General features: G+C 34.5%; 2 protein-coding genes across 4 annotated transcripts in view; one reads left to right on the top strand and one right to left on the bottom strand.

Moving 5' to 3' along the window:
* The first annotated feature begins 250 nt into the window (after window positions 1-250).
* On the top strand, window positions 251-17,623 carry LOC147380536 (uncharacterized). The gene is made up of 9 exons (XM_086431579.1): window positions 251-1,388; window positions 5,104-5,233; window positions 12,542-13,032; window positions 13,305-13,385; window positions 14,429-14,527; window positions 14,750-14,863; window positions 14,949-15,032; window positions 15,479-15,550; window positions 16,933-17,623. The coding sequence occupies exons 1-9, from the start codon at window positions 1,065-1,067 to the stop codon at window positions 17,191-17,193; spliced, it is 1,656 nt and encodes a 551-aa protein (XP_086287705.1). The 5' UTR covers window positions 251-1,064; the 3' UTR covers window positions 17,194-17,623.
* A 4,665-nt stretch (window positions 17,624-22,288) lies between these two features.
* LOC147380535 (WPP domain-associated protein-like) overlaps window positions 22,289-26,343 on the bottom strand; it is a 29,225-nt gene continuing 25,170 nt past the window's right edge. For 2 of the 3 annotated variants that reach the window (XM_086431580.1, XM_086431581.1), the window contains exon 6: window positions 22,289-22,728. The gene's annotated coding sequence lies outside the window, so the exon portion shown is untranslated. The remainder of the gene's footprint in view (window positions 22,729-26,343) is intronic. The other variant, XM_086431582.1, reaches the window with a different exon arrangement.

Here is a 26,343-nt window from a genome sequence, read left to right as displayed (position 1 = left end):
TATATAATGATTTAAAATATTTTTTTTCTCATTCGTTTATTGAAAATCGAAATCCCATGATTTTTGATAATTCTAATTCTGATTCTATTTATTTTAGAATCGAACTTGAAACATACAAGAATTGAAATTGAACTAATATAATGATTATGATTTTAAATTCCTTAATGACCGAACCGAAACCGACCCATTGACATCCCCAGCTACTTCATTCACATATTGAGAAAAAAGAAAAAAAATAACCAAACAGACTTCTCTTTAACGCTATAATCCTAATAATTTCAGTCAACTCCAATTCTCCATACCCTAAACTTTGTTCCTCAATCTCTCTCTCTCTCTCTCTCTCTAAGGCCTTTTACTTTCTGCTCTTTTTTTCTGAGGGAGCCCTACAAACTTTTTCTTTGTTTCTTTTTCACGAGCATTGCCTGAAAAAGCTAGCAACTTTACTTATTTTTTTCCTATTCTATCTTTGTTGGCAATTTGTGCTCAATTGGTAAGAGTTTGACGAGGGATTTCTAGGGTTTCCAAGAGAATCTCCGTGTTCTCAAAGGTAAATCACGAGATCTAATTGGTTTCTCTGCTTTTGTACTCTTCACCACTCGTTATTGAGATTGAAGAAGAACATGTGAACAAACAAACCAGATCGAATGGAATTTCTAGGGTTTTAAAAGGGAACTTGGTATTTTTGTTAAATAAAGGAAAGAAATTAATAGAGTTGCTTTTATGGAAACTTACATGTGAAGCAATCTACTTCGATTTGACTGAAACAGCTTCTGTCTTTCTTTTTTTTATGCGAATTTAGTTTTTTCATGGATTTTGTTGTTGAAGAATTCTTCGTGAAATTCATTAATGGTGACCGAATATTGTGAAATGAAGACAAGAAGATAATTGTTTGAGTGACCGAGTTTCTTTATGGATTCATTCAGTTCAGCTGATATTAATTGATAGAAGTGGCATCTCAGTGTTTCTTGAAAATGGGTTTTTTGGTCACATTTTGATTTATCTTCGTTGCTGTAAATCGGATAAGTTTCTTCCACCGATGAGAAGATTTTAGGGTTTTTTTTTTTATGATGGAGGATATAGGTCTGTTCAAGCAAGGATGGAGATGGCTTCAGTCACAGAAGCATGTGTACTCGAGTACAAGAACAACAGTGAGTTGTTTCAAAGATAAGATAATCTTTTTGATTGATCGACATTGGCCTATGTTGTATAGTGGGAGTTTGAAATTGGGAAAGTTTCTTTTGTTGCTGTTGTTAAAATGGAGGGACTGTGTTGTCCGAGGGTTTAGGTCGTTGGTTGGCCTTTCTTCTGCTGCATTGCTCATTATTATGTGGAGTTGCTTTCTTAGTTTGACGTCGATATCTTGCCTGGTGTATGTAATCCTGATTCTGGTATGTCCCCTAATACCTATGGATTATGTCTTTTTGCTGCTTTTTATATCAATCATTCTTGAAAGTTGTGTCAGAAACTTCTAATTACATTAAAATGAATTGTATAAGCATATTAAAATGCCTTCTGAGAAAATTATGCTTGAGTTCTACCAGGACTAACTGATTTGCGAGGAGAGTGGTTTGCTCATGAAATTAGCTACCATTCCATGGGATGGGTTTGCATGTTATTGTTTTGTACTCAAAGGTGACAAAAAAAACTATGAATTTTTTTTGTTGTTGCAAAAATTGTGGTTAAATTATTATTTTAATAGTCATTAATTAAATCATGATTTAAAAAAAAATTCATGATTCAATCGATGAATTTTTTTAGAAAGATCACATATTATTTTTATCTTTATTATTTTATAGTGTTCTTTTCTCGTTTAATATATGAAATACTTCTATATTTTTTTTTACTTAAAAAATATTTTTATTTTTTAATTTATCTGATGTTTTCCCAATTTTATTGACTCTTGCTGAAATTATCCAAAGCTTTCTCTTACCAAATTATTGTCTTACTTTATTTGTGTGCATGAACGGAGCTGCTTTTGTTAGTTGTAGCATGGAATGTTATTCTTCCTGAATGCTTTAATCACCATGTTATACACATGGAGGATCTGGACCATTTGGTCAGCATTCCCTTTCTACTAATAGGAAATCATGTAAATAATTTTTAGGAACCGTTTACAAATCTATTGATTTCTAATTTTATCTTTTGTAATCTTTTCATTCATCCACCTTGGCATCCTAATTTCTGCTATGTTTTCAATCTATGAATATATAATGGTTGAGTGGTAGACTTGGGTATCATTAGGTTTGCTCCCTAGTTGGTCTCAAGTTCGAATCCCACCAACTATATTCCTGTGGTGGCCACGCATTGGCTTGGACCAAGCAGGCACTAGCCATAGCCTGTGTGTGGGGCGTAGGGACTAGTCAAGATGCGTGCAAGCTAGCCCGTATAGCCTTCGTTATCAAAAAAAAAAAAAAAAAAAAGTAATTTCGGAATTGGCTGATTTTTTGTGAGGATGCTCTTTTTATTTTTGATCAGTCAAGGATGATCTCTATGATGAGGAGATCATCCTCACCAAAAATCAGCCCGTTCTGAAATTTTTAACCCTATCAAAAGTGATTTACAAAAATCGGACGGTCCACGATTCTTCAACTTGTAAATTAGTGTTACAAGTTTAGGAATGAACTGATTTTTCATTTGGATGATCTTGTCATCATAGAGATCATCCTCACAAAAAATCAACCCATTCCAAAACTTCTAACCCATGTTTTGAAAAATGTTTGGCACAATATTTGGCTCTCTTTAGGGCCTCCGATTGCTCCCCATATATATATATATAGATAATTTCTTGATTTCTCATCATTCATCTCCATAAAGCATAGCATCTGGTCTTACTCTTTAAAATTTTTTCCTTTAATTTGATTGTTATTAGTCAATTAATACTCAAGAAGCACACTTCCATTTAACAAAGAAGCATACTTCCATTGTAACCATCCAACTCTAATTCCAAGGACATCATTCCCTGCAATCTCTCAATCCCGATGAATTATGAAACCAAGGTAACAAAAATGGTTGTTCAGGGTATATCCTTGCCAGGAATTTTTATTGCTCCTTCTCTTCTATGCATCATTACTAAAGTTGAACTCCATATGTTGCCTTGGTCCTATTTATTCTAAATCCATTGGACTCTAAAGTAGCACTCTAGAGTTTTGGTTTCGTGTCATGTGCCTATTTATTCACGTTAGCTAATTAGTTACATCATTTGCTAATGATATACACCAGGATATCTGCATTGAATATGAGTGGTTATTTCATTTATAATTAAATCAAATAGATACGGGCTTCTAAGCTAATCCTTGATGTAATCTGGTTGCAGGTGGGTACTAACTTCCCTCCTTAGTTTTTTTCTTACACTAGTCACTCTTTGAATCAACATCCATCAAATTAATAATCTAAATACGTATGTTTTCTCTGTCAGTATCTTTTGTTCTAAACTTCAACAACATTTATTTATTATGGTTGACTTCCATGTAATTAAATTAATTAACTAGTATTCATTTTCTGTCTTAATCTTTGTTCCTTTCCCATAATCCCATGAAAAGAAGTCTAGTTTCAAGCAAAGAGATTTGATGTTCTTGGAGGCGGACCTTGGATAAACCATGCTTTCACCACCAAGAGGTGCTATTTTGGGGCATAAAAAAAATTCCTAACCTAAATCAGACTCTTGTCATTTTGAGATGTGTGCATACCCTAGAATTATATCAGCTTATGTATCTTGTTGTCATAGTGCAAATCTCTATGTGGCCTATCACACATTTTGAGGTGGTTGGCACTCATCTTGAGATCAGAATATGTATCTTCTCGTTCGATATACCTAATTGATATATTTGATAATGAGAAGAATTTAAATTGAAAAGTTAGCCAATGATGATTTTTGCAATCTTTAGCGTGGAATTTTTTTTTATGTTAAATAATTATATTACAAGAGAGGGGAGAGATGAAAGAGGCCTAAAGGCCATGGTTTGTAACGGAGACTTGAAATATTTGGTTAATAGTGGATCGTCTCTCGCTAAAGCTTCAAGATGTAGTTTCTGGTTTAGGGTGGCAAACTTCATCAACAAATTCTTTGTATTCCTCCTTGTCTTTTGCTCTTCTTCTTTCACTTTTTTGGATTTTCTTGTGAATGTGATTGTGTGATTCACATTCATGATTTGAGTTGTTGGGAGGAGTCTTGAGGAATAACGATGACGGTCAAATTTTATCCCCTCATATTTTTGGAGAATTTGCTAATGCTTTTTTACCAAATACCACCAGTCAGATTTTTATGTCCAAATGAAATAGGAAATAGTGAATTGGGTATGATCTCCTTTGTGAAGTAGTTGACACCTTGTTGGATATTTGGCCCCACTCAACTACAATGTCTATAACCAAAATTTCCATGATATATCTACAGAATTGTGGTATCAGTGGTTTGTAAATCAAAGAGATAAACACACATGATATATCCACATCGTTTTTACCCTTTTTTCTAAAGCTTTCCCTTGCTCTTTTAAACCGGTACTCCGACTTTATGACTATCGGTTGGATCTGGAAATTCTGATTAGGGATGACTTTGCAAATATTGTATATAACATGTTGTTGATCTCTTCTTATGGTTGAAGAATGTCAAGTAAAAGACAAAGGCTTATCTCATACATTTCAATCATTCCCTCAAAGTGACTTTCTTCATGTAAATCTGATGGAGACCTGTTTCTTATCTACTAGATCAGCACTATGGTTTACAATTGGGATGCTAACCAAATGTTCCTTAAGCTATTTGACTAGCAATCAAATGAGAAGAGAAAAATAAAAGAAGAAACCGTAAGCAACTTACCAAGGTGGATCATCTGTAAAATTTTCCACGTTTGGATTTTGTATGGCTTCTCTGCACCTAGAATTCTTTGTTTGCTTCCTTAGAAATTTATTCATGTTGAATAGACAAAGAACTAAATTTCTATTTTCTTCCTTTATTTATTAATAAAGTTCCTTTCTGTTGTTCGTACAGTAACAGTCATATATCAAGTCTAATCATTAGTACCTGCTTCATTGGGTGCTGTTGTCATTACTAGTTGGGTTTTCTTAAAATGTCATCCATAACAATACTGACAGTAGGACTCATTGTTTCAGGGTGCTGCTGGAGGTGCTATTCATTACTTGGGTTACACTCCTGGACTCTTTATTGTTGGGTTCTTTGGTATTTTGATGTTGTGGATGTATGGTAACTTCTGGGTAACAGGGACACTGTTTATAGTTGGAGGTATGGTATCCCTTTCTTTCCTTACCGACTTTGAAGGTTGGATGTCGACATTTACATTTATTGCTAGTCCAATGTTTGCTACCTGACAAATAAATTACTACATATAATGTACAAAGTCCCGTTGGCATGTCTGTCTGACATGGGTATGCAATGCTTGACATGAAAACTTTTAGAGACCTGAAACTTGGACATGCTTGTTAACATGTATGATATAATATTTAGCTATAGCGAAATCAGAATTTTTTTATAACTTAAAGTAGGAAAATAAATATATTAGAAGTAATAACAAAAAGAAATATATTAAAAATAAACAAAATTTTTTTTGTGCACCATAACTTTAAAATGATTTTAATGACAAAGAGTGGTCGTGTTTAATAACTTAAAATTGTTTACACCAACCCTATTTCAATTGCAATATTTCGTTACTCAGTTAACCATTGAACAAATCTTATAGCTTCTAAGTTTCATTTAACCAAATAAAAAAGTCATATTATTATATTTGCTTCAAATGCGATGATTCAAGGCACCTATGTATGTGTTTAACCGAATTATTACTTCTCACTTTTTTGCTTGCCCTGAAGTGTGAAGTTGAAGGTGGATAGGATTTGTAAGAATTTTTTTTTGGCATGATAAAGTAGATAGAATAAAGTATCATATGGTTAGTTGGAAGATGTGTTTGCCAAAAAATCATGGAGGACTGGGCTTTAGGAGCTTTGCCACTATGAACTCGGTGTTATTGACAAGATGGTTATGGAGATTCGGCGAGGAGGAGTCTTTGGAGGAGTGTGGTGGTGGATAAATACGGGGTGAAGGAGTTCAGGTGGGAATGTGGGGACACGCTAAAGATGCTTTCAATTGTGAAGTTTGGAAAGGTATTCTGAAAAGAACACCCCTATTCTGTAGGAAGGTGAAATTCAAATTGGGAAGGGGGAATAAGATTCATTTTTGAGAAGATAGATGGTGCAAGTATGTGTCCTTGATGGAGCTTTTCTCGGATTTCTGTGAAATGTCGTCTAAGAAGGGAGGTCGATTGAGTTTTTCTTGATTGACGAGGGTAGAGAGGTCATGGGATTTTGGTGTCAGGGAAATTTCAACAATTGGGAGTTGAGTAGAGTGGTGAGTCTTTTGGAATTGCTCGACCCTGAGATGATTGGCACTAGCTTTGAGTACCGCATATTGTGGGATGGTACCATGGATGATGTCTATACTGTGCGATCCATGTATGGTACTGATTTGCCAGCTTCCTTGCTTGCTTCATTTGGTGAGTGAAGGTTACGTTTAAAGTTTCCATTTTGTGTGGTTAGCTGCTTTGGGGAGAGTCACAACAATGGATCAATTGATTAAAAGGGGTTTTCAATAACTGAGTTGTTGTTTCATGTGTTTCAAGGACGGAGAGACGGTAGATCAGTTGTTGATACATTGCGCATGTGCCCAACAACTATGGTATCACTTCCTTAGGTTTTTTGGAGTGGTTGGTAATTTTCCAAGATCAATTAAGGGGTTGTTTGAATCTTGGTTGGTGTGGGGCTACTCCTTTATGGCTTCCAAGCTTGATACTGAATTTACTAGCAATAGCCAGTTGAAGCTGCACCTCCGCTTTCCTTCGCCTATGTTGGAGTCTTCTTCCCTTTGCCATATGTTGGGGGCTGTGGAGGGAGCGTGATAGACATACTTTTGAAGGAAAAGAGTTCCAAATGAAGGATATTATTTTATCAATCTTGGGAATGCTGTTTTCTGGGGGAAGGTCTTCAAAGAATTTAAGGGAGTCTTTTTGAGGACTTTGTTGCTAGATGGGAGAACATTTGTAATCTAGAGGAAGGCTAGGGTTGTCTTTTTTGCTCCTTTTGATAAGTTTCCTTATAATCAGAAGTCATCTTTACCCTATTTTCTTTCAATAATTTATTTTTATTTATATTAAAAAATGTTTTGGAACATTCAGAATGTTTCAATTCCAATTCATTATGCTTTGGGTTTTGGAAAAACTGACACAACGAAATGATTTGAGACCTTGTTCAACTGAGTAACCTGGACCAGACCAAAATGGTTTACCAAGTTCAGGGGTTCTAGTCTGGTTTGGGGGTAAACTGAAACTTAGATCTAGCTGATTGGTTTCGGATTCAACTTGGACCGGTAGTTTGAAAGTGAACCTAAACAACAGTGAAACCGGGTTCAAACCAATTCGAGTTTTGACCCGAAATCCATAAAATTTGTAAAAATTGCATTATTTTGTGTGCATAAAATGCCAAAAAAAAAAAAACTATAAAAATTGAATAATAATTTCAAACTAAAATTTCAAAGATTGAATAATAATTAAAAAAATTGAAAAATAAACTTGTAAATAAGTTGGGTGTTACAAATTATAAATTTCAATTCTTCTCCTTATTCATTTACTTCCTTTCATATTCTTTGCAAATGCCCCCTATCCATTTTATAAATAAAAAATTATAATAATTAAGAAAATATAATACAATGAATTTGAACAATCAAACCTGGATGTCGAGAGTTGTACTAAATAATATAACTTAAGAACTATAGTTGCACTAATATGATCTTGATGTCTTGAGAGTTGAGAGAGATATAGAAACTTGAAAGTCTTGATCTTGATGTCTGGATGCTAGAGTTCTTGAGAGTTGAGAGAGAGATTGAAACTTGAAAGTCTTGATCTTGATGTCTAGATATTTGAGTTCTTGAGAGTTCAGAGAGAGAGAGAGAGTGTGTGTGTGTATGAGAATATGAGAGATTGATGATGTTATGTCTTAGTCCTTAGCCATTTTTATGGTGGTTCTAAGTTCTAACAAGTATGGTAGTTTTAAATATAAAGTACATGAGTAGTTGAATTTTACCGTTGTATTTACTTTTATAATTTTTTTTTTTTTTTCAAATTTCATATAATCACGGGTTTCCATGTTTTATATATGTAAAGTCGGTTTCGGTAGACAAAGTTCTAGACGACGTGTTTTGTCTTATATGTGCTACGAGTTTCGGAATGGCCTGATTTTTGTGAGGATGACGTTGACCTCTATGGTGAGGAGATCATCCTCAAGAAAAATCAATCCATTATGAAATTTCTAACCCTAGTTTACATGTTGAAGAATCATGGACCGTCAATTTTTACCATTAGTTTGTAAACCACTTTTCATGGGGTTTGAAGTTTTGGAATTGAATGATTTTTTGTGAGGATGATCTCACCCTAGAGATCATTCTCACAAAAAATCAGCCCATTTCGAAACTTTTTAGCCATATTAGACAACTTTGTCTAGAATTTTGCCCACAATTTTTTCTAGTAATGTTTGAATAAGCACTTAGAGTCGGTCAGTTGAGTGTCATGGCTCCCAACAACACACTCCTATGGTTTTAAAATAAAAAAAATGTCAGAATGGTCTCAAGATTGTTGGAGTTGTACTAAGTGGGTCAAAAATCAGGTTCACGGGTTCGGTCCGATTTCGGTTTTGGTTCGATTTTAGGCACCTAACCTAAGACCGAACCTATACAAATCGGGTTGGTAACGGTCCAAGTAAGAAACCAGTTCTGGCCTGGTTTTCGGGTTAAAAAATATAGTTCGGGCTATCGGTTCTTGATTTATTGAACACCCCTAATCAGAAGTGTGTTAATTGGAAGAAAACTAGAGTAATCCAAGCTTTGGTCCAATGATAGAATCGCACCATTAAGAATATGATATAGATAGGAAGTTATGGAGTAGAATCTCATTGTTCCTTTCAGAACAGTAGATTCTCACTAATCAGTCATTCTTCAAGAAGACACCATCACACTAGTCTAGAAAACAACGTACCACAACTCTAGAGTTTTGCAACAAGAACACTTCCAAATCCTTAGACTGAGGGGTGTCCAAAAATCCGAAACTGGTTTCTTACCTGGACTGTGACCAACTCGATGGGTATAGGTTCGGTCTTGAGTTAGGTGCCTGAAACTTGACTGAACTCGGAATCGGACCGAAACCCGTGAACCTAATATTTTACCCGCTTTGTACTACTTCAGTGATTTTGAGATCGATTTGACATTTTTTAAAATTTTAAAATTGTGAGCAATGTGCTGTTGGAAGTAGTGACACTCAAGTGACTGACAAATACTTTTTAAACGTTACTTCATAGATATATATAAAACATGGATGTTGTTTGGACTTGGGAGTCGTGAGACTCAAGTAATTATTCAAATGTTACCTTTGTATATATATATTGTAAAACACAACCGAGTTGCTACAGTTTTGTGTGTTTTGAGTTTGGGATAAATTTTCCCTCAACTACAATTTTGTAGTTGGACAAATGTCTCCTCGAACTTACACCGCATTTTTTTGTTTTTGCCTTTCACTCCCTCTAATTTAATGTTTTTTAACCCATTTTATTAGTTTTTAGCTCTTAACCTCAAATTTTTTAATAGCAATGGTGGGGCCCACTTTTGTGGGAAACAAATCCAACGAAGATAAACCTCCCATCAAGCTATAGTTTTTTGGGACCCACTTTATTTCATTTATTCTTAATCTCCTCTAACTTTACTATATTTCTTCTTTTACCCCTTTAATCCACTTTATTATTTTTCATCTTTTATCCTTTTAATCTCATTTTTTTAATAATACCCCTCAAACTTTATTTTTTTCCATGTTTACCTCCTTAACCCGGTTTTAGGGCCACAATGCTACATTTTTTTGTGTGTGTGGATAAACCTCCAATTAAACTATAGTTTTGGGGGGCTCACTTTATTTCCTTTTCTCTTCAGTCCTTCTAACTTTACAATATTTCCTCTTTTATTCCTTTTAATTTACTTTATTATTTTTCATCTTTTACCCCTTTGACCTCAAAATTCTTTAATAATACCCTTCTAACTTTATTTTTTTTCCTTTTACCCCTTCAACTCTCTCATCAAGCTCTAGTTTTGTGGGATCCACTTTATTTTCTTATACATTTCACCCTTATAACTTTCTTATATTTCCTCTTTTACACCTTTAACCCACTTTATTGTTTTTATCTTGTACCCGTTCAGCCTTAAATTTTTTCAATAATACTTGTCCAACTTTATTTTTTATGCTTTTACTCCCTAACCCGAGAGAGGATGTTTGTGCCGTAGCACGGACGAACTGTATCTATATAATAAAATATAATTGAGTTGCTACAATTTTGTGTTTTTTGAGTTGGGGATAAATGTCCCCTTAACTACAGTTTTGTAGTTGGACAATTGTCCCATCGACCTACACCACACTTTTTTACTTTTCTTCTTCACTCCTAACTTTATTATATAGACTCTTCAACCCAATTTGTAACACCCAACTTATTTATAAGTTTTTTTATTTGTCAATTTTTGTAATTTTAGTTTGAAATTATTATTTAATGTTCAATTTAAGAGTATTTATTTGGATTTTTATAGCTTTTTTATGGCATTTTATGCAAAAAAAAAAAATACAAAATTTATGGATTTCGGGTCAAATCCGGACCAATTTGGACCTGGTTTCATGGTTTTCGGGTTCACCCCCAGTCCACTGGTCCGGTTTGAATCCGGAATCGGTCATCTCGGTTTGCCCCCAAACCAGACTAAAACCCGGTAAACCAGTTTCGGTCCGGTTACCCGGTTGAACACCCCTACTTAGACTTATATCTCATCTATCTATGATAGAGGGGGTACAGGTGTTTCCATCACAAGACATACAACAATTAGGTAAGCGCTTGAACACTTGCATCACAGTTATGAGCTATACAACACTAAAAAATCACCTGCATAAAGACTTAATCAATAGCCATACATGATCTACTTGTACTTATCCAGCTTTAGATTGACATCTTGTAATCCGTAACCTGCTCGATTACCTACCCTTTTTTTGTGATACTTGACTTTTAATGAATACCAAACTTTGCTAGTTGCACATGCCCATTTTGCAATTATTCTGAAGAGTTCTGTTTTCTTGAGGATGATCTTCTGGGGGTATCCGATAATTATGTAATGGCATGTATCTAGAAATATATCACAAATTTTGTTTGGAGTAAACAATGCCAGGGCCACCTTCTTGTTCTTAAGTATTACGTGTTTGTCCAGGAGAGTCTTGCTACTGAACACATTGACTTCTCTTCCTTTGTGCGGAACAATACCGAACTTAGAAAAATCTAATGCCTCAAAGTAGATTTCCAACTGAGGTTCTAGTTAGGAAAGGATTGGTGGTCAACCAAAATACTCCTTTAATAGTTTGAATGCTTCCTCACACAATTCAGTCCCCTCACAATACCTTTCCAACAATTAAAGAAAGATACACTTTTTCTAAGCCTGAGAGATAAAGTGGTTTAAGAGTGGGATGCTTTAGGTCAGCTTATGCACTTCTTTTGTTTCTAGATGAGAATGATATTCCGACCTCAATTTGATCAGGATTAGGTTCAATCCCTCTCCTTGTCACTAGTATACCAAGAATTTCCCTAGCGGCACGATAAAGGTTCATCTTGGCATTTAACTACATTAGAAACATATGTACTCATGCATTCTAAGTTGGCCAACCATTGCTCCCGACTTGGGCTTTTTATCAGTCACCAAACCGGGGTTCGGGAATAAGTTGGCAAGGGGAAATTTGGAAATTCAGAAAAATTGAGAAAAAAAAAAGAAGGAAAAAATGGGGCTTTGGTTAGGGTTGTGTAATTGTCCTACTAAGCGGTGGTCTCATGCTACATCATCAAATCCCATGTTAAACTATAGGTCAATAACACATTCAAAGTCTTTATTGTTCAACATATAAAAATATAACAATCGTGAATCCTAGTTAGGATTTCATCAACTGATTAAATCCATGCCATCCTCATTTGCATCCTCATCCGGTTGAGTCATTTCTCTTGCTCTGTAGATCTCCCTGTTGAGATCCATCAGTTACTGGGTTCCACCCTACGGGTGTATAATGTATGCTGATACGCCATTGGTATATTATATTGTACATACAGTCATCTTGACAAAAAAAAAAAAGACTTCCTTGGCCATTTTCTAGTGCCAGTTCAATTCTCTATTTTACCTCATTTTTCTTTGCCATTTCTTCAACAGAATCTCAAATTCTTTTCCTTTTTTCTTTCTTTCTTTTTTCCTGTTTTGGATGTGTGGAATTGGGAAATAATAATATTAAAAAAAACTATGTGTCTATTGAGAAAAGGTGGAAACTAAATCTATCTTGTCTGTGTCTTTTTTCTATAGGCATATCTTATCTGTTTCTTAATTGTCTTTATTTTCATTTTTGTGAAATTCATTCTATTTAATCCTTTATCTTACCCCCAACCCAATTGCTCTCTAGATTAGATACTGAAACCAGTTATTACACTTACCATGCAAACACAGGTTATTTGTTCTCATTAAATCATGCACGGCTGGTGGTCTTAATGGCTACTGCATATGCCCTTTATTGTGTTAAAGTCCGTGTTGGTTGGCTCGGAGTTTTCCTCTCGATAAACCTGGCTTTCTTTTCAAATGATCTCTTGAATCACTTTCTCCAAGGATATGAAAATGTAAGTGAAGATACACACTTAGAAGAACAGAAAGAATCAGAACCAGTTACAGAAGATGACTTCTCAGGAGATTGTGAAAGTTCTGCTCCTAGTGAAGAAGCTGAAAACTTGCACTCATGCAAATCATCAAGCAATGCATCTACTACTTCAACTGTTGTGAATATTCAGAGAGAGTCTTCTGCTGGCCGGGTGATCAAAGCCGATGCAAACTCAGTTGATGAGATGAGGAGGATATTGAATAGTTTGAATCATTATGAAGCACTGGGATTTTCCCGTAACAAGAACATAAATGCCATATTATTGAAGAAGGAATACAAGAAAAAGGTACGCTCAACTCTGTTGCATCCATTCTGCACTCCAAATCCGAAGTGTTCTTCACCAAAAGTCATTTGGATTGAATGATTAGTTTAATCCATTCGGCTTTCTTGGGCCATTGGGAAAAAAAAGGACAATTGGTCCTAACTGGACCCATTGGTGTGGTTGTGATAGTGGTGAAAGTTTAGATAGCACTGTGGTTAAACTCCATTATGCTGTCAGTTATTTTGTTTATTCTCTGTTAACACTTGTTTTGCTCATGGCTTATCTTTCATCTATAGGCCATGCTTGTGCATCCTGATAAAAATATGGGAAGTCCACTAGCAAGTGAATCATTCAAAAAACTTCACTGCGCATATGAGGCAAGTTTCTGGCATTAGAAGTAGCAATTTTTCCATCTTCTTTCCACTTGCTTCATGTATATGTAAATTGATAATTTCACTATTTCAAGCTATGTAATGATAGCATGGACTTGCGTGTTGGTTTCCTCATGCATATCAGCTGTCTGACATCCTTCAAGAAGTCCATCATGTTCATACACATAAATTATAATATAAATTTTTTAGCTATGTTCAACTTAAATTGTTTTATAAATTGGAATGAATATGCCTTTATATATATATATATATATATATATATATATATATGGGTGGCGTTCCGTTCGGCAGCCAATGTTGTCTTATATGGCTTAAAAGCTTCGGATTGAGCTGATTTTTTGTGAGGATGGACTCTATGGTGAGGACATCATCCTCACAAAAAATCAGCCCAATCTGAAACTTCTAGGTCCATCAAAAGTGATTTACAAATTTTCGGTAAAAAATCGACGGTCCACAATTTCTATACCATATTTGAGGGGGTTAGAAATTTCAGATTGGGCTGATTTTTTGTGAGGTCGATCTTCTTACCATAGAGATCACTCCCACAAAAAAAATCGGCCCAATCCGAAACTTTTAAGCCATATAGGACAAATGTGTTGGCTCCCTTATGTTGGCTGCCGAACCTGACCCTATATATATAATTTCATTAAGAGAAAAGAGGTTCAGAAGACCTACCTAGATATAATTTAACAAAAGACCACCCCATTTAAATACAAAATCTTTAAAGAATATACCGTATTTGTTAAAGTAAAATAAACATCTCCATGTACGATATATTTATATTCAATAACTTAATAGATATTAGTAGATTTGTATATAAAACAACTAAATAAATTTACTATCCTCCTTTTAGGAAAAAAAAAAAAAAAAAAGGAAACAAAAAGAAGAAAGAAAGAAACTGCCGTGTTGGATTTGTCAACTTGGATGTGTCTGGCGAAAAACGTGCACAATGCCGTGCCTTTTTTGACCTTGATTTCAAGAACTGGGGTGACCTTTCTGTGTGATGTGTAACGGTGATGATTTTTCAGGTTCTTTCAGATTCTGAGAAGAAGAAAGACTATGATGAGCATTTGAGGAAGGAAGAATCGAGAACTGTCTGTCAGAAGCCACGTGGCAGTTCACCGCAGGTATCATTTTGTGCTTTATCTTGTTGGCGTAGGTCTTTACTTTTTTCCCTTTTATTGTCATCTATGAGGAAAACTAAAAGAAGTGGGGAAAAATATTTAAATATTAATCAATTTTACTTGTCAGTATATCAATGTTCCACCCTTGACTTGAAACAACTTGTAGTCTTGTAGCCAATACCTATATGATTAGGAATGAGAGTACCTATCTCTTACAATTGGCAGGATGGTGCTGACTATCAATCTGAAGAGTCAAGGCGTATACAATGCACAAAGTGTGGGAACTCACATATATGGGTATGCACCAATAGAACCAAAGCCAAGGCCCGGTGGTGTAAGGTTAGGCTAATTTTGAATTTATTCGACAATATTAGTTGTTTACTCTTTTTGAGCATTATATAACATCACTCTTTTTTCGCATCAGGATTGCTGTCTATATCATCCAGCCAAGGATGGGGATGGATGGGTTGAATATGGATGCTCACTAGTCACGTCAAGGCCTCAGAAGGTATTTTCCTTCCATTGAGGATCTTGCTTTGATTAGTCCTATTTGTTTTGCGTAGTATGGATGTCATCGTAGTAGACTGTAAGGTAGAATGCTTAATCAGTACAATGGTACTGCAAAACACTCAATTATTGTGCATGCTGATGTTAGATTTTGAGAGATTCTATTGCCACACCAACTTTTGCTAACGCTACCCCAATTCATATTTAAATCACCAAAGAATTAACACATCTTGGGGGTGCCGTTAGTAAAAGTTGGTGTGACAATAGAAGCTCCAAATTTTTTTTTCTAACTTTTGTCTTTTCTGGTTGTTTTTCACCATGTCATGGAGGAAAAGATTTGCTTTACGTACTGCATCTACTATCAATAATGTACATTCAGTCTAATTGTGTGTGGTGTGAAGTTCACTGACCCTTGATGTATTTAAAAATTCGTCCCTTTCCTTCCAGGTGGAAATTCCGCGTGCCTTTGTTTGTGCTGAGAGCAAGATCTTTGATGTGTCGGAGTGGGCCACTTGTCAGGTCAGTTGTTCATCTCTTTTATTACACAAGCTGATAATATGCCTCTAGTCATATATATTATGCTGGTTTTTCACCCTATGAATAGGTGGTATAGCAGAAGAGGAGAAAAAAATTTGATATCTGGCATCAACCTCAATTTTCCTCGAGTAATCCATAGTCTGATAAGAGGGAAAAATAACCATAAATTTCCAAGTTAACATTAAAATATACATACATACATATATATATATATATATATATATATATATATATATATATATATATATATATATATATATTTGGGTCAGGATCAAGGGACATATGTAAAAACAATGTAACATTTTCGGATTGAGCTGATTTTTTGTGAGGATGATCTCTATGATGGGAAGATCATCCGAAAAAAAAAAGTCCAATCTGAAACTTCTAACCCCATTAAAAGTGATTTAGAATGTGGACCGTCGATTTGTTGATAATTTTTGCCAATAATTTGTAAATCACTTTTGATGGATTTAGAAGTTTCTTCTCATCATAGTGACCATCCTCGCAAAAAATCAGCTCAATCGAAAACTTCTAACCCATATTTTGAAAAACCATTTTTTTTACATATGTACCTTGAACCGCCCCCTATATATATATATATTTATGCAACACTGGGTATCCTTGTCTGGACATGAGCTTTTAAGATATGGGAACCCTTACTGACTTGAATATCTGCCTTTATACTTAATGACAAAAATGAGAATAAGTATCAAACACAATGTGGAATGAAGTTTTGCAAAGCCTTGTAAAAAAAATGTATATTTTCCCCTTCATTTTTCTGTCGGACAAAAGAAATTCGAGGACATCATCTTGGATGGGCCATTGCACAGACCTCATATCAATTGGATGAACCTAGCCATCCATTTGATTACATTAACCTTTGGGAAGTAAACAGTTTCTGAGATAATGTAATTGCTTTGTATATCAAAATTTGCCAATTGTTATCTACTTCAAGCCATCCAAATTCTAGCTCCAAGTAGCAATGTTGATCCTTTAATATCAATTTTATGCTATGGTCGAAGGGGTGGTCCATTGATCGAATGGTATGAATTGATGATATGGGGGAAAATTGCATGATAGAAGGGTGGTAATGCAGCTGACTGCAGGAAGAACAAAAACCTAGTCAAATAAATAAATAAAAGATGGTATGCCCTTTGTATTTTATTCGATGGTATGGCCATTTTATTTATTTATTTTACTTCACTGAGGCTTATAAATATGGAAACGTAGAAGTTTCTTTGTCATGCATCATTTTGTAAAATGGAACCTTCAACATAGCTTATGGCTTCATTGATTTTGAACTCAAAAAATGATATCATCTTATGGTTCCTCCCGTAGAAACCCATTAAAATTGTTGTACACAGGGAATGACTTGTAGGCCTAATACCCACCGCCCGAGCTTTCATGTAAACATGGTTGGCTTGGAGAAGATGGCACAAAGGTCCAACCCGAGCAGATTCGCATGGGATTTGGATGCTGAGATGACGGAAGAAGAGGATGACTTTGAGGTGTGGCTTCAGCAGGCCTTGGCCTCTGGCCTCTTCTCTGAGACCTCGAAACGTAGAAAGAGTTGGAGCCCTTTCAAGTTGCATCCAAAGAAGAAGCATTGGCGGAGATCACCATGATGATTTATAAATATCGTCGAGCGAAGGGCAACTGATGCTGTCTGTTGTCCTTTATAAAGAGGTTTTGAGTGTAGGAATTATTGGGAGATAAGGGAAGAAAGCCGGTATTTGCTTCATGGGTCATCATCATCATGTGTGTGGGCTATATAAATAGATTCTCATGTATATCTTGCTGCCTTTCATCTGTTTTAAAATCATTGTAAAAGCTCTGCAAATGCAACTTGTTTGAGGGCTGCTACGCAAATGTAGCTCTAGGGAATTACATGAGAGAAGGTGGTGAATCTCTGCCCCGTTGTAAATTAGTCCTGGTAACACACATCTATTACCCCCCACTTTAACTCATGTATAAAACATAAAACTCAGGGTAATAATGTTGTAAGAGTTTTTTTTTGTTTTTCTTCCTATAATCGCTCTTCAATTTCGAGTAAAACTTTTAGTGCTTCGAAGAGTACTCGGTTTTTTTTTTTTTATTTATTATTTTTTATTGCAAGAAAAGAAAAGAAAGTGAAAAATTTGGTCAAACATTCACTAAATAGGAAATATGTGGCTTATACTTTTTACATGTTTTATTAACAAATTCAGAACAAATAATTCTAGTGCTTAAAAAGGGTGTCAACCTATGTATCATGATCCGATGATTTTCAATTATGTGAGTTAAGATTTTAGAATCTAGAGTATGTGGCATACATATAATAAATCAGAATTCAAAAAATAATTAATTCCTCCTCCATTTGGGTAATTGAGCAAACAATTAGGACGATTTAATTATCAATCTAAAAATCCAATAAAAGATTTACTTTTATTTACAATATCCTTATAAAATTCTTAATAATATAATATTTTGAAAAGATCTGAACAATTAGAAACATCTACTATTAATTTAAAATATTTATAACTTATATCTCAAGCAATCATTGAAAAAATTCAATAGTCAATAAACTAAAAAAAAGTTCCAACAAAATATATGAACATCCTTTGAACTCAAATGAGAGAGAGAGGTGTCCAGTCTTGCTATCAAGAGAAAGAAAAATATAAAGGAAAATCAATATAAAAACATCCAAGGAGTTGCATAAATTGATTTGATTTCAGTTCTTCTATGTGAAGTTGTAGAGATGGATTTGATTTTAGATTTACTTCTTCATTGTTTTTAATTCTGATATATTAATTTCTTTTAATCGATTTGCCAAAGAGAGTGAGAGAAAGACCTACCTTATTGAACTATTGGAGAGTGGAGATGATAGAAAGATTGAAAAGTCCAACTGATGGAGGAGAACGGAGTTCCAATAGTAACTTATTTTTCATTAAAATACACAAGTTTTTCGAATCATTCAAGTATTTGGAAGAATAATACTTTTATTAAAAAAAAATTCACAAAGAAAACAACAAATTGGTAACAAGGGGCATGCCATCAGCGTGTATCTCAATATGCACTAAAACCGTAAAATATGGAGGGGTAGACCCATCAATCGGGTAAATATGGATTTTTCAATCGGTTTGGCCTGTGAATACTTGTAGGTCTGGTTTGACCCAGTCGGACCGATCAATGGTGTGGTATCTAAGTTTTAAAATAGAGAAAATAACTTAATAGTCCTTGGCATTAACTTTTCTTTCAATTTAGTCCTTGACTTTTGCGGGTTATCAAAATAATCTATTTATTAAATCTCTCTTTTCAAAATAGTTCTTGAAACCCACTCTAGATATTTCTCACGATTGAAATGTCGAAATTATCCTAACCATACAAACTCCCCATTTTCGTCTAACAAAATTGGATTTCCGGCATCCTAGTTGAGTTTTAGAGACTCCAATAAGATGAAAACGATTTGAGAAGGAAGAAGAAACTATTTTCAATTCTTTTACTTCTTTTTTGGATGAAAATTGATCAAGGATGGTTCTTTTGGTTTGAAATCATCTACACAAGTTGTTATGTAAAGTTTTAAGTTGATCTTTTCATGTATTTTAGTTGGAAACACTGAAAAAATGAGAACAAGTGGGTTTTACATCGTCGAAGTCAACAAATTTTATTTTTGAGTTCAATATTTTTATTGTCGAAGTCAACAAATTTTTTTTTTAAATTATTGTCGAGGTTACCAATTTTTTTTTATTGTTGAGGTCAACAATTTAAATATATATATATATTGGTGAGGCCAACATTAACTAAAAAATCGTCAACCTCAACAATAAAACTAATGAACTCAAATAGAAAAATTATCGACCTTGACACTATAAAACCCATCCAATTTCATTTTTTTTCTTCGAATTTTTTCAACTAAAATACATGGAAAGATTGACTTAAAACTTAACATGATGACTTGTGTAGATGATTTCAAACAAAAAAAATCATCATTGAATGATTTTCATCCAAAAAGGTAGCAAAACAATTGAAAAATCCTAATTTTTTAAGATACATATTCAAAATGCTTTAAAAAAATGAAAAAAAAAACCCTTGAAAATGACTTCTTTTTTCTCGAATCCTTTTCATCAGAATGGAACCTCCAAAACTCAACTAGGATATCAAAAATCTAATTTTTGGGACTAAAATGATGAGTTTGAATGATTAGGACAATTTCAACATTTCAAACATGAGAAATGTCGAGAGTGAGGTTCAAGGACTATTTTGAAAAGAGGGATTTACTAAATGGACAATTTTGATAACCCGCGAAAGTCAAGGATCAAATTGGAAGAAAAGTTAGTGTCAGAGACTATTAAATAATTTTTCCTTTTAAAATACTGCTACATAGTACATATATATGGTTGATCGCTTCCAATATCTATTGTTGCTCACTTATATATTGTTCAAATGATTTAATGTTGATTAGCTTTTAAAATACATACTTTCTTTATGTTGAACGAGAATTTAAACTACGTTAGAAAAACGTAATTTATACAGGTTTTGATGAATATTTGAACCATTGTCTTCTTCAAGAGACTCTTTAAGTGATTCAAAAAAAACAAAAAAAACACATCAAGACCTGTATGATTGCCAAGAATTCAATTTCCTTGAATTCCTTGGGAAATTAATCACGAAAAAATAAAAATGTAAAATTTTGTTTCTCAATTGCACCTAGGAATATATATTATATAAAAAGTTGGTTGATTTTAGCATCTTCAGACTCGATTGAATCGACTTCATTGGATTTAGAAGTATTTCAATGACAAATCTTTGAGTCAACTCGGCAAAGTCAATTTGAAAATGCACCTAATTCGGTCAAAATATTGATGAGTTATTTTGCGATCTATGTTTTCTGAAGAAAAAAAAAATTTATTTATTTTAAAATAATAAATATGATATATATAATTTTAATATATTGTATTTGACTCATTCAAGTTGACTGGTGAATGATTGACTTGACTCAATTGATATCCGAGTCGAGTAGAGTTCTTGAGTTTTAAAACTATGGATTTTATTTTTGGGGTTGGGATAATCATACGAGACTAACATTGGGTGGTCGGAAGAAAGTATAGGTGTTGAAATTCATTTTCCATGCTAAGGTGGAAAATAACATTCCCCTGGAATTTAAATTTCTAGGAAAATATATGATTACCTAAAGATTGTATTTTACTAGTTCCATACTCAATCAACAGTACAGAATCTTGGCTCCCCCACCAAACACAAAAACAATTTTTTTTTTTTTTTTTAAGGAAAATTATAATCTTAATTGAAAAAATTAAATTTCATTTTCACCACCAAAAATAAAATATCGTTACTTAAAATAAAGTCACACATCCATAAACCAATATCTACCAATGGAAATTAACTTAGGACTGTCAATGGATCGGATCAGACCCAGAATCCGATAACTTCGGGTCTGGATCAATATTTTGGATTCCATTAAGGATCCGATTCGATATCTTATTGGATTGGATCTGGATCAATCATGTCCAGATCCAATAATATGTTAGAAAGTAGGTAAATTATATTATATATATTGAGATGTATGACGTTTATTTAGATTTTGTATATAAAATCAGATTTGACCCGATCTGGACCCGATCCAATTGTTAATGGATGGGATTTGAATATTCATATTGAGTTCTGATAAAAATCCGATCCAATCCTTATTGGATCAACCCCAATCCGATCAACACCCAATCCATGGACAGCCCTAAATTAAGTACCACAAGATATAAATTAATTATCTTCTGAAAAAAATCATCCAAAGTTCTTAGAATTTTGTCCTCTATATCAATGTGGCATCGGATCATGTTTTCGAGTGCCAAAGGGTAATGCAGCAAAGAAACTTTCTTACTAAATTAGTAAGGAAAGTATTTTTCTTCCCCTAACTAAAATTTCAACCCTTAATTATTTGAAACAAATCTTAAAACATCCTTTATATTTTATAAAATTTGAACAAAAAAAAAAAAGAAAAAAAAAAACGAAAAAGTTTCACAAAATTCTAGTAAAAATAAGTAATTTTAAAAATCCTTAAATAATTATTGATATTTGAGATACCTTCCATGTTTTATGATTTAAAATAACACGTTAATGAGATAATAACTAAACTTGTTAAAATAGGTTTAGTGGGTTTACATATCTAACCTAGACGCAGACCCGTTTAATAATATCATGTAAGCAGCTCAACACTATTATAACCCAAAACCCATTACCCACTGATTTCCTATCCTATTTCGAGTCGTGTCCACGGGTCAGTTTTCGTATGAGGGAGAAGATGAGGATATTTTGTTATCCCTTAGTCTCTAGTAGAAAGAAGGCCATGGTAAAGTGTCACATCCCGAATTTCAGATCCAGAGACCGACCCAATTTCTCAATCAAGTTCATGGATCTAAAATTTAAGTGTGATTAATATGACATATAATGTAGATGCATTTGAAGGGACATATTTTTCTGATTAGGAAATGGTTTTGGGTACCTAAAGTTATCTCTCAAAGATTATTCGGAAGGTTAAGAGAATCATTGTTCATCACTGAAAAATGCCAACAACGGGAAGCAAGTTGTAAGATTGGTAGAAAATGGGGTGCCTTCATAACTCACTCTTTCAGAACTCGAAAAGATTTTTTGCATGGGTAAGTCACAAATTCAAAGAGCTTTTATGGAGCAGAAATGGAAGGGAGTGCAGTCATTGAAAAGATATAATGATTATTTACACCCGAAACACCATATTTTATTCCACATAAAATTAGTACTATAATGAAAAATTGGTCTGTCAATATAAGCTAAAAAACACAAATACAAAGAAAGTTTTAATATATGCACAAAACCAGCTTCAGAAGGATCCAACAAAAAACAAAAAGAAGAAGCAAAAACAAAAACAAAAACAAAAACCAAAACAAAATTATAGATCAACTAATAAAGCATCATGAAGGACAAATCTGAAACAAAGCAAACTCAACAACTTGCAAAAACCACCAAAAGTTGGAAATATTTCTTACTCTGCCCTGTTGTTTGGACAAATGACCTGGCAATGGTAGGCTTGGAATCTGTTCAGGCTGAAAGAAAATGGAAACAGAGCTGTATTTTAGTATATGGATGTATGTCTGAATGCTGTTCACTTTATTTTTCTTTGTTTGTTGGCCAACCTATATTGAAGAGTTGAAAAACAGTAGTTAAAAGTATGTCTGTTTCAATAATCCAATCAAAATTTCTCAAGATATTATTATAAGTAGGAAAAATTAATGATTCAACTTCAATGAAAAAGCAATAATTATGCTCATGGTTTGAAATCTCATGTCGACTCACAATAGTTCTGTCTCGAGGGTGACTAAAACTAGATATCATATTTGTCTGCATTAGTGGCACTGGACAAATTCATTGCATTAAGAGAAGTGAAATAGTTAATGAAAAACATTGTTCATTATTTAATGAGAACATAAGGTATACTCAATACATTGGAGAAAGTTAGGCAAATAATTCTATGATTACAAGATTCGAAGGAATTATTGCAAAATCATAAGAAACATGCATTAATTATTCTATAAATAATAACAAACGAATGAAAACAACAACAATCAACCATTTGAATAGCAAATTCAAGAATGCAAAGTATCTAAATTAATAAGAATCAAGAGCCAAACATACGTCTAGATAAGAATATGTCAGTTAATTAACCATTTTTGTATTTAAAATGCATACAATAAAAATAGGCTTGAAACCAATTTTATCTATAAGATTATGCTTTTGATTTAACACAATAGTACATACTCCCATGTACATCCTTGGAAACTAACTAGAACAAGCTGTCATGGCTCATAGGGTTTGATCTATGGATTTGATTCCCATCAAATTGTGTCATCCCAATTGTAGCTAGGGGCGTGATAGAATTAGCTTGCAATACTTTGTCATGTCTTCCAACATTAAAAGCGATCCCTCTTTTGAAGTTGTTCTGCATATTTGGATATTATGTGCCAAATGCCAAGGTAAAATAATGGCCAACAATTGTTTTCCGAGCCACCATCACAGCACCCATATTTACTAATCCCCATCGCCAAAGAGAATTAACCTCTAACTCAAAAATGTGAACAAGGATAAATAGAAAGCCAGATAGAATAATGTACTGTTGATCAAGATGATCTCCCTGCTTTAATCTTTCTTTGGTGAATTGGAAAAACACTTGCTCCCCTGAAAGGGTAGTTGGGTTGGAAGCACACAATATTAAGAATATGAATTTTGTATTGCACGAGAAGTGGCTTATGGATTTGGTGTTGATTTTTTTTTTTTGCTTATCATGGGTTATCCCCACCCTGGGGTGAGAGTAATCCCACAGTCACCTCCACCGTCCCCTCAGAAAGTCCTATGCGCAAATGGTTGATTTGAGGGTCAACCGGATCCTGGAGGGTGGCCCCAAGGAATTCATTTCTTCATGGGGTTCCGAACACTTGACCTACCCTTCCTGAGAAGCTTATCAAGAACAACCCCTAGGGGTTATTTGGTGTTGAATTTGAACATAATAATATTTGAAGTAAAGTGATTTAGGCAAATATGGGGCTAAGACTCTGGGGTGAGAAAGAATGAGGTAGACTATACTATGGGAGTAGTGTGTGAAGGAGTATTCAAAATGTCTTGCCTAAATTTATGAAAAAGGTTGATTTTAGAGTTGGAAAAAGTAATAGGGTAGATTCTGGGAAGACCACAGGTACGGTAACTTCCCCCTCGTACACTAATTTTTCAACTTGTACAATATTTTAAATAAGAAACATACTCTAATACAAAATTTCATAGTTCGGGCTTATGGCGAGATTTCCTGGAATTTCATTTTTAGGAGGAATTTTAAAATGGAAAGTAGAATCCTTAGTTTACTTATTTGTCAGATTTTTGAAACTGCAATAACTCCTTTGTAGTAAGATTCTTGGATACGGACAAAGAGTCATAGATGGTCATAGATGGTTTCTTCTCTATCAAATCCTTTAGCCACTCTTTGGCTCATTTTAATAGTTTTGTGTTCCCAGTTCCTTTCATTTGGGGATCTAGGAACTCTGAAAAGAGGCCTCATTATCTAAACAATTCCCTCAGACAAGATTATGTTCTCTCATGGTAACATTATTGTTGATTTGATTTGTTCTCCCTATCCAAAGCTAGAGAATAATTTGTAAATAAAATCTTCATTCATTGCACCTTCACCCGAACTATTTGGCCCCACTTCATAAGTCTCTTTAGCATAGATTGTGTAGGAACCAAAAAAACCACTTCCCTTGGGATTAGCAAAGCTAGTAAATCGAGGCACAATGACCCGGGCCAACCTGAATTGAAATGGATCAGATCAAGCATGCACACTCGAGCGGACACACTAGGAGATTTGTCCCCTTGGCCGACTCCTCACTCAACATGTTCTATCTAGGTGTTTTGGCTTCCTAGGCCGACCCCTCACTTAATGTGCTCTAGCTAGGTGGTTCAGCCACCTAGGCCAACCCCTCAGTCCAACGTGCTCTAGTTAGGTGGTTTGGCCACCTTGGTGACCCCTCAACCCAAGGTGTACATTAGGAGGTTCGACCTCCTCGTCCAACCCTTCAATCAAATGCACCTTGCTAGGAGGTTCGGCCTCTTATGCTGACCCCTCAACCAAACGTGCCTTGCTAGGTACCTTGGCCTCCTAGTCCGACCCCTCACTTGAACAATACACACTAAAGAGATATGGACAACACGTCCCTTCATACTGGGTGGTGGCACAGTCACCAAACTAAGGGGAAACTCCTGCTGAAACTAAGCTACTTAAGCAGCACAAAATATGCATGGTACCTAAAGAAACCACAACTACATAACTCAACTGAGTCAACTCGAAGAATTAAGTTGCCACCGAGTCAAGACAGTTACACATTTAAGGTCACTCCTCATATATGTTACAAGAACCATGAGGAGTGGGTCTTCATTGTCATTAATACATCATGGGCATTAACCACCATAAATGCAAGAGAACATGGGAAAGAGGTTTCAACTGAGGTTACTACCTCCTTCAACGAGTCAAACTTATAAATAAGGATACTTATCCCAGTCAAACCAAGAAGTACAAGCCACACAAAATTCTCTTATACTTGTACTCTTCTCTTAGCTCTACAAATAAACTAAGATCTAACTTGATCGTCAGAGGGTCCTTGGCCGGCAACCTATTGGTGTCTTTTCAGTTTAAGGCTCCTTGGCCGGCAACCCACTAGTGTCTTTTCAGTTTAAGGCAACATCTTATTGCGACTAGAGACTAAGAAGCTCCACCGGAGAAGATGATCTAAACTTGAAAGATTCATAAAAGAAGATGACCAGAGTTGCTCATTTATTACAATATGTATCTCGAGGAGTTAATCAATCATTGTAACACTTATCTCAAGGAAGTTCTGATTGTCTATTGTAACACGTATCTCAAGGAGTGGGAAATTCAAAAAATCCCCCACAGACTAGATTTTTCAAAATCAATGTTCTCCCTCTTTCAGAATTGACAATCCATAGCTTTGCATGCTTTGAAGAGAATGCTTGAAGGTTTATCCCGATTTGTGATTTGTTGGGGGGATTTGGAAAGAAAGAAGCAAAGGAACCTCTCATGAAAGGAATTTTCGATTTGTGAAGTACTTTAACATTTTTGGGTCTTATCATTTCTAAAGTAAGCTCTCCAAAGATTTTAGAGACCTCTTCTTTCAGGATTTTATCTTTAGATGGGAGAAGATATGTGACGATGTCATAAAGTGTAGTTTATTTTGTTGAATGCTGGTAGT

This window comes from Akebia trifoliata, unplaced genomic scaffold, assembly GCF_017979445.1.
Source record: "Akebia trifoliata isolate Shusen 1 unplaced genomic scaffold, ASM1797944v1 Contig01321_ERROPOS274149, whole genome shotgun sequence".
Taxonomy (NCBI): domain Eukaryota; kingdom Viridiplantae; phylum Streptophyta; class Magnoliopsida; order Ranunculales; family Lardizabalaceae; genus Akebia; species Akebia trifoliata.
Note: the sequence above shows the minus strand (reverse complement) of the source record. Positions and strands in the feature narration are given on the sequence as shown.

Coding starts and splice junctions, on each gene's coding strand:
- LOC147380536 (XM_086431579.1), top strand. CDS start 1,065: ATGATGGAGGATATAGGTCTGTTCAAGCAAGGATGGAGATGGCTTCAG. Junction 15,033..15,478: donor TCACGTCAAGGCCTCAGAAG/GTATTTTCCTTC, acceptor CTTTCCTTCCAG/GTGGAAATTCCGCGTGCCTT. Junction 15,551..16,932: donor CGGAGTGGGCCACTTGTCAG/GTCAGTTGTTCA, acceptor TGTTGTACACAG/GGAATGACTTGTAGGCCTAA.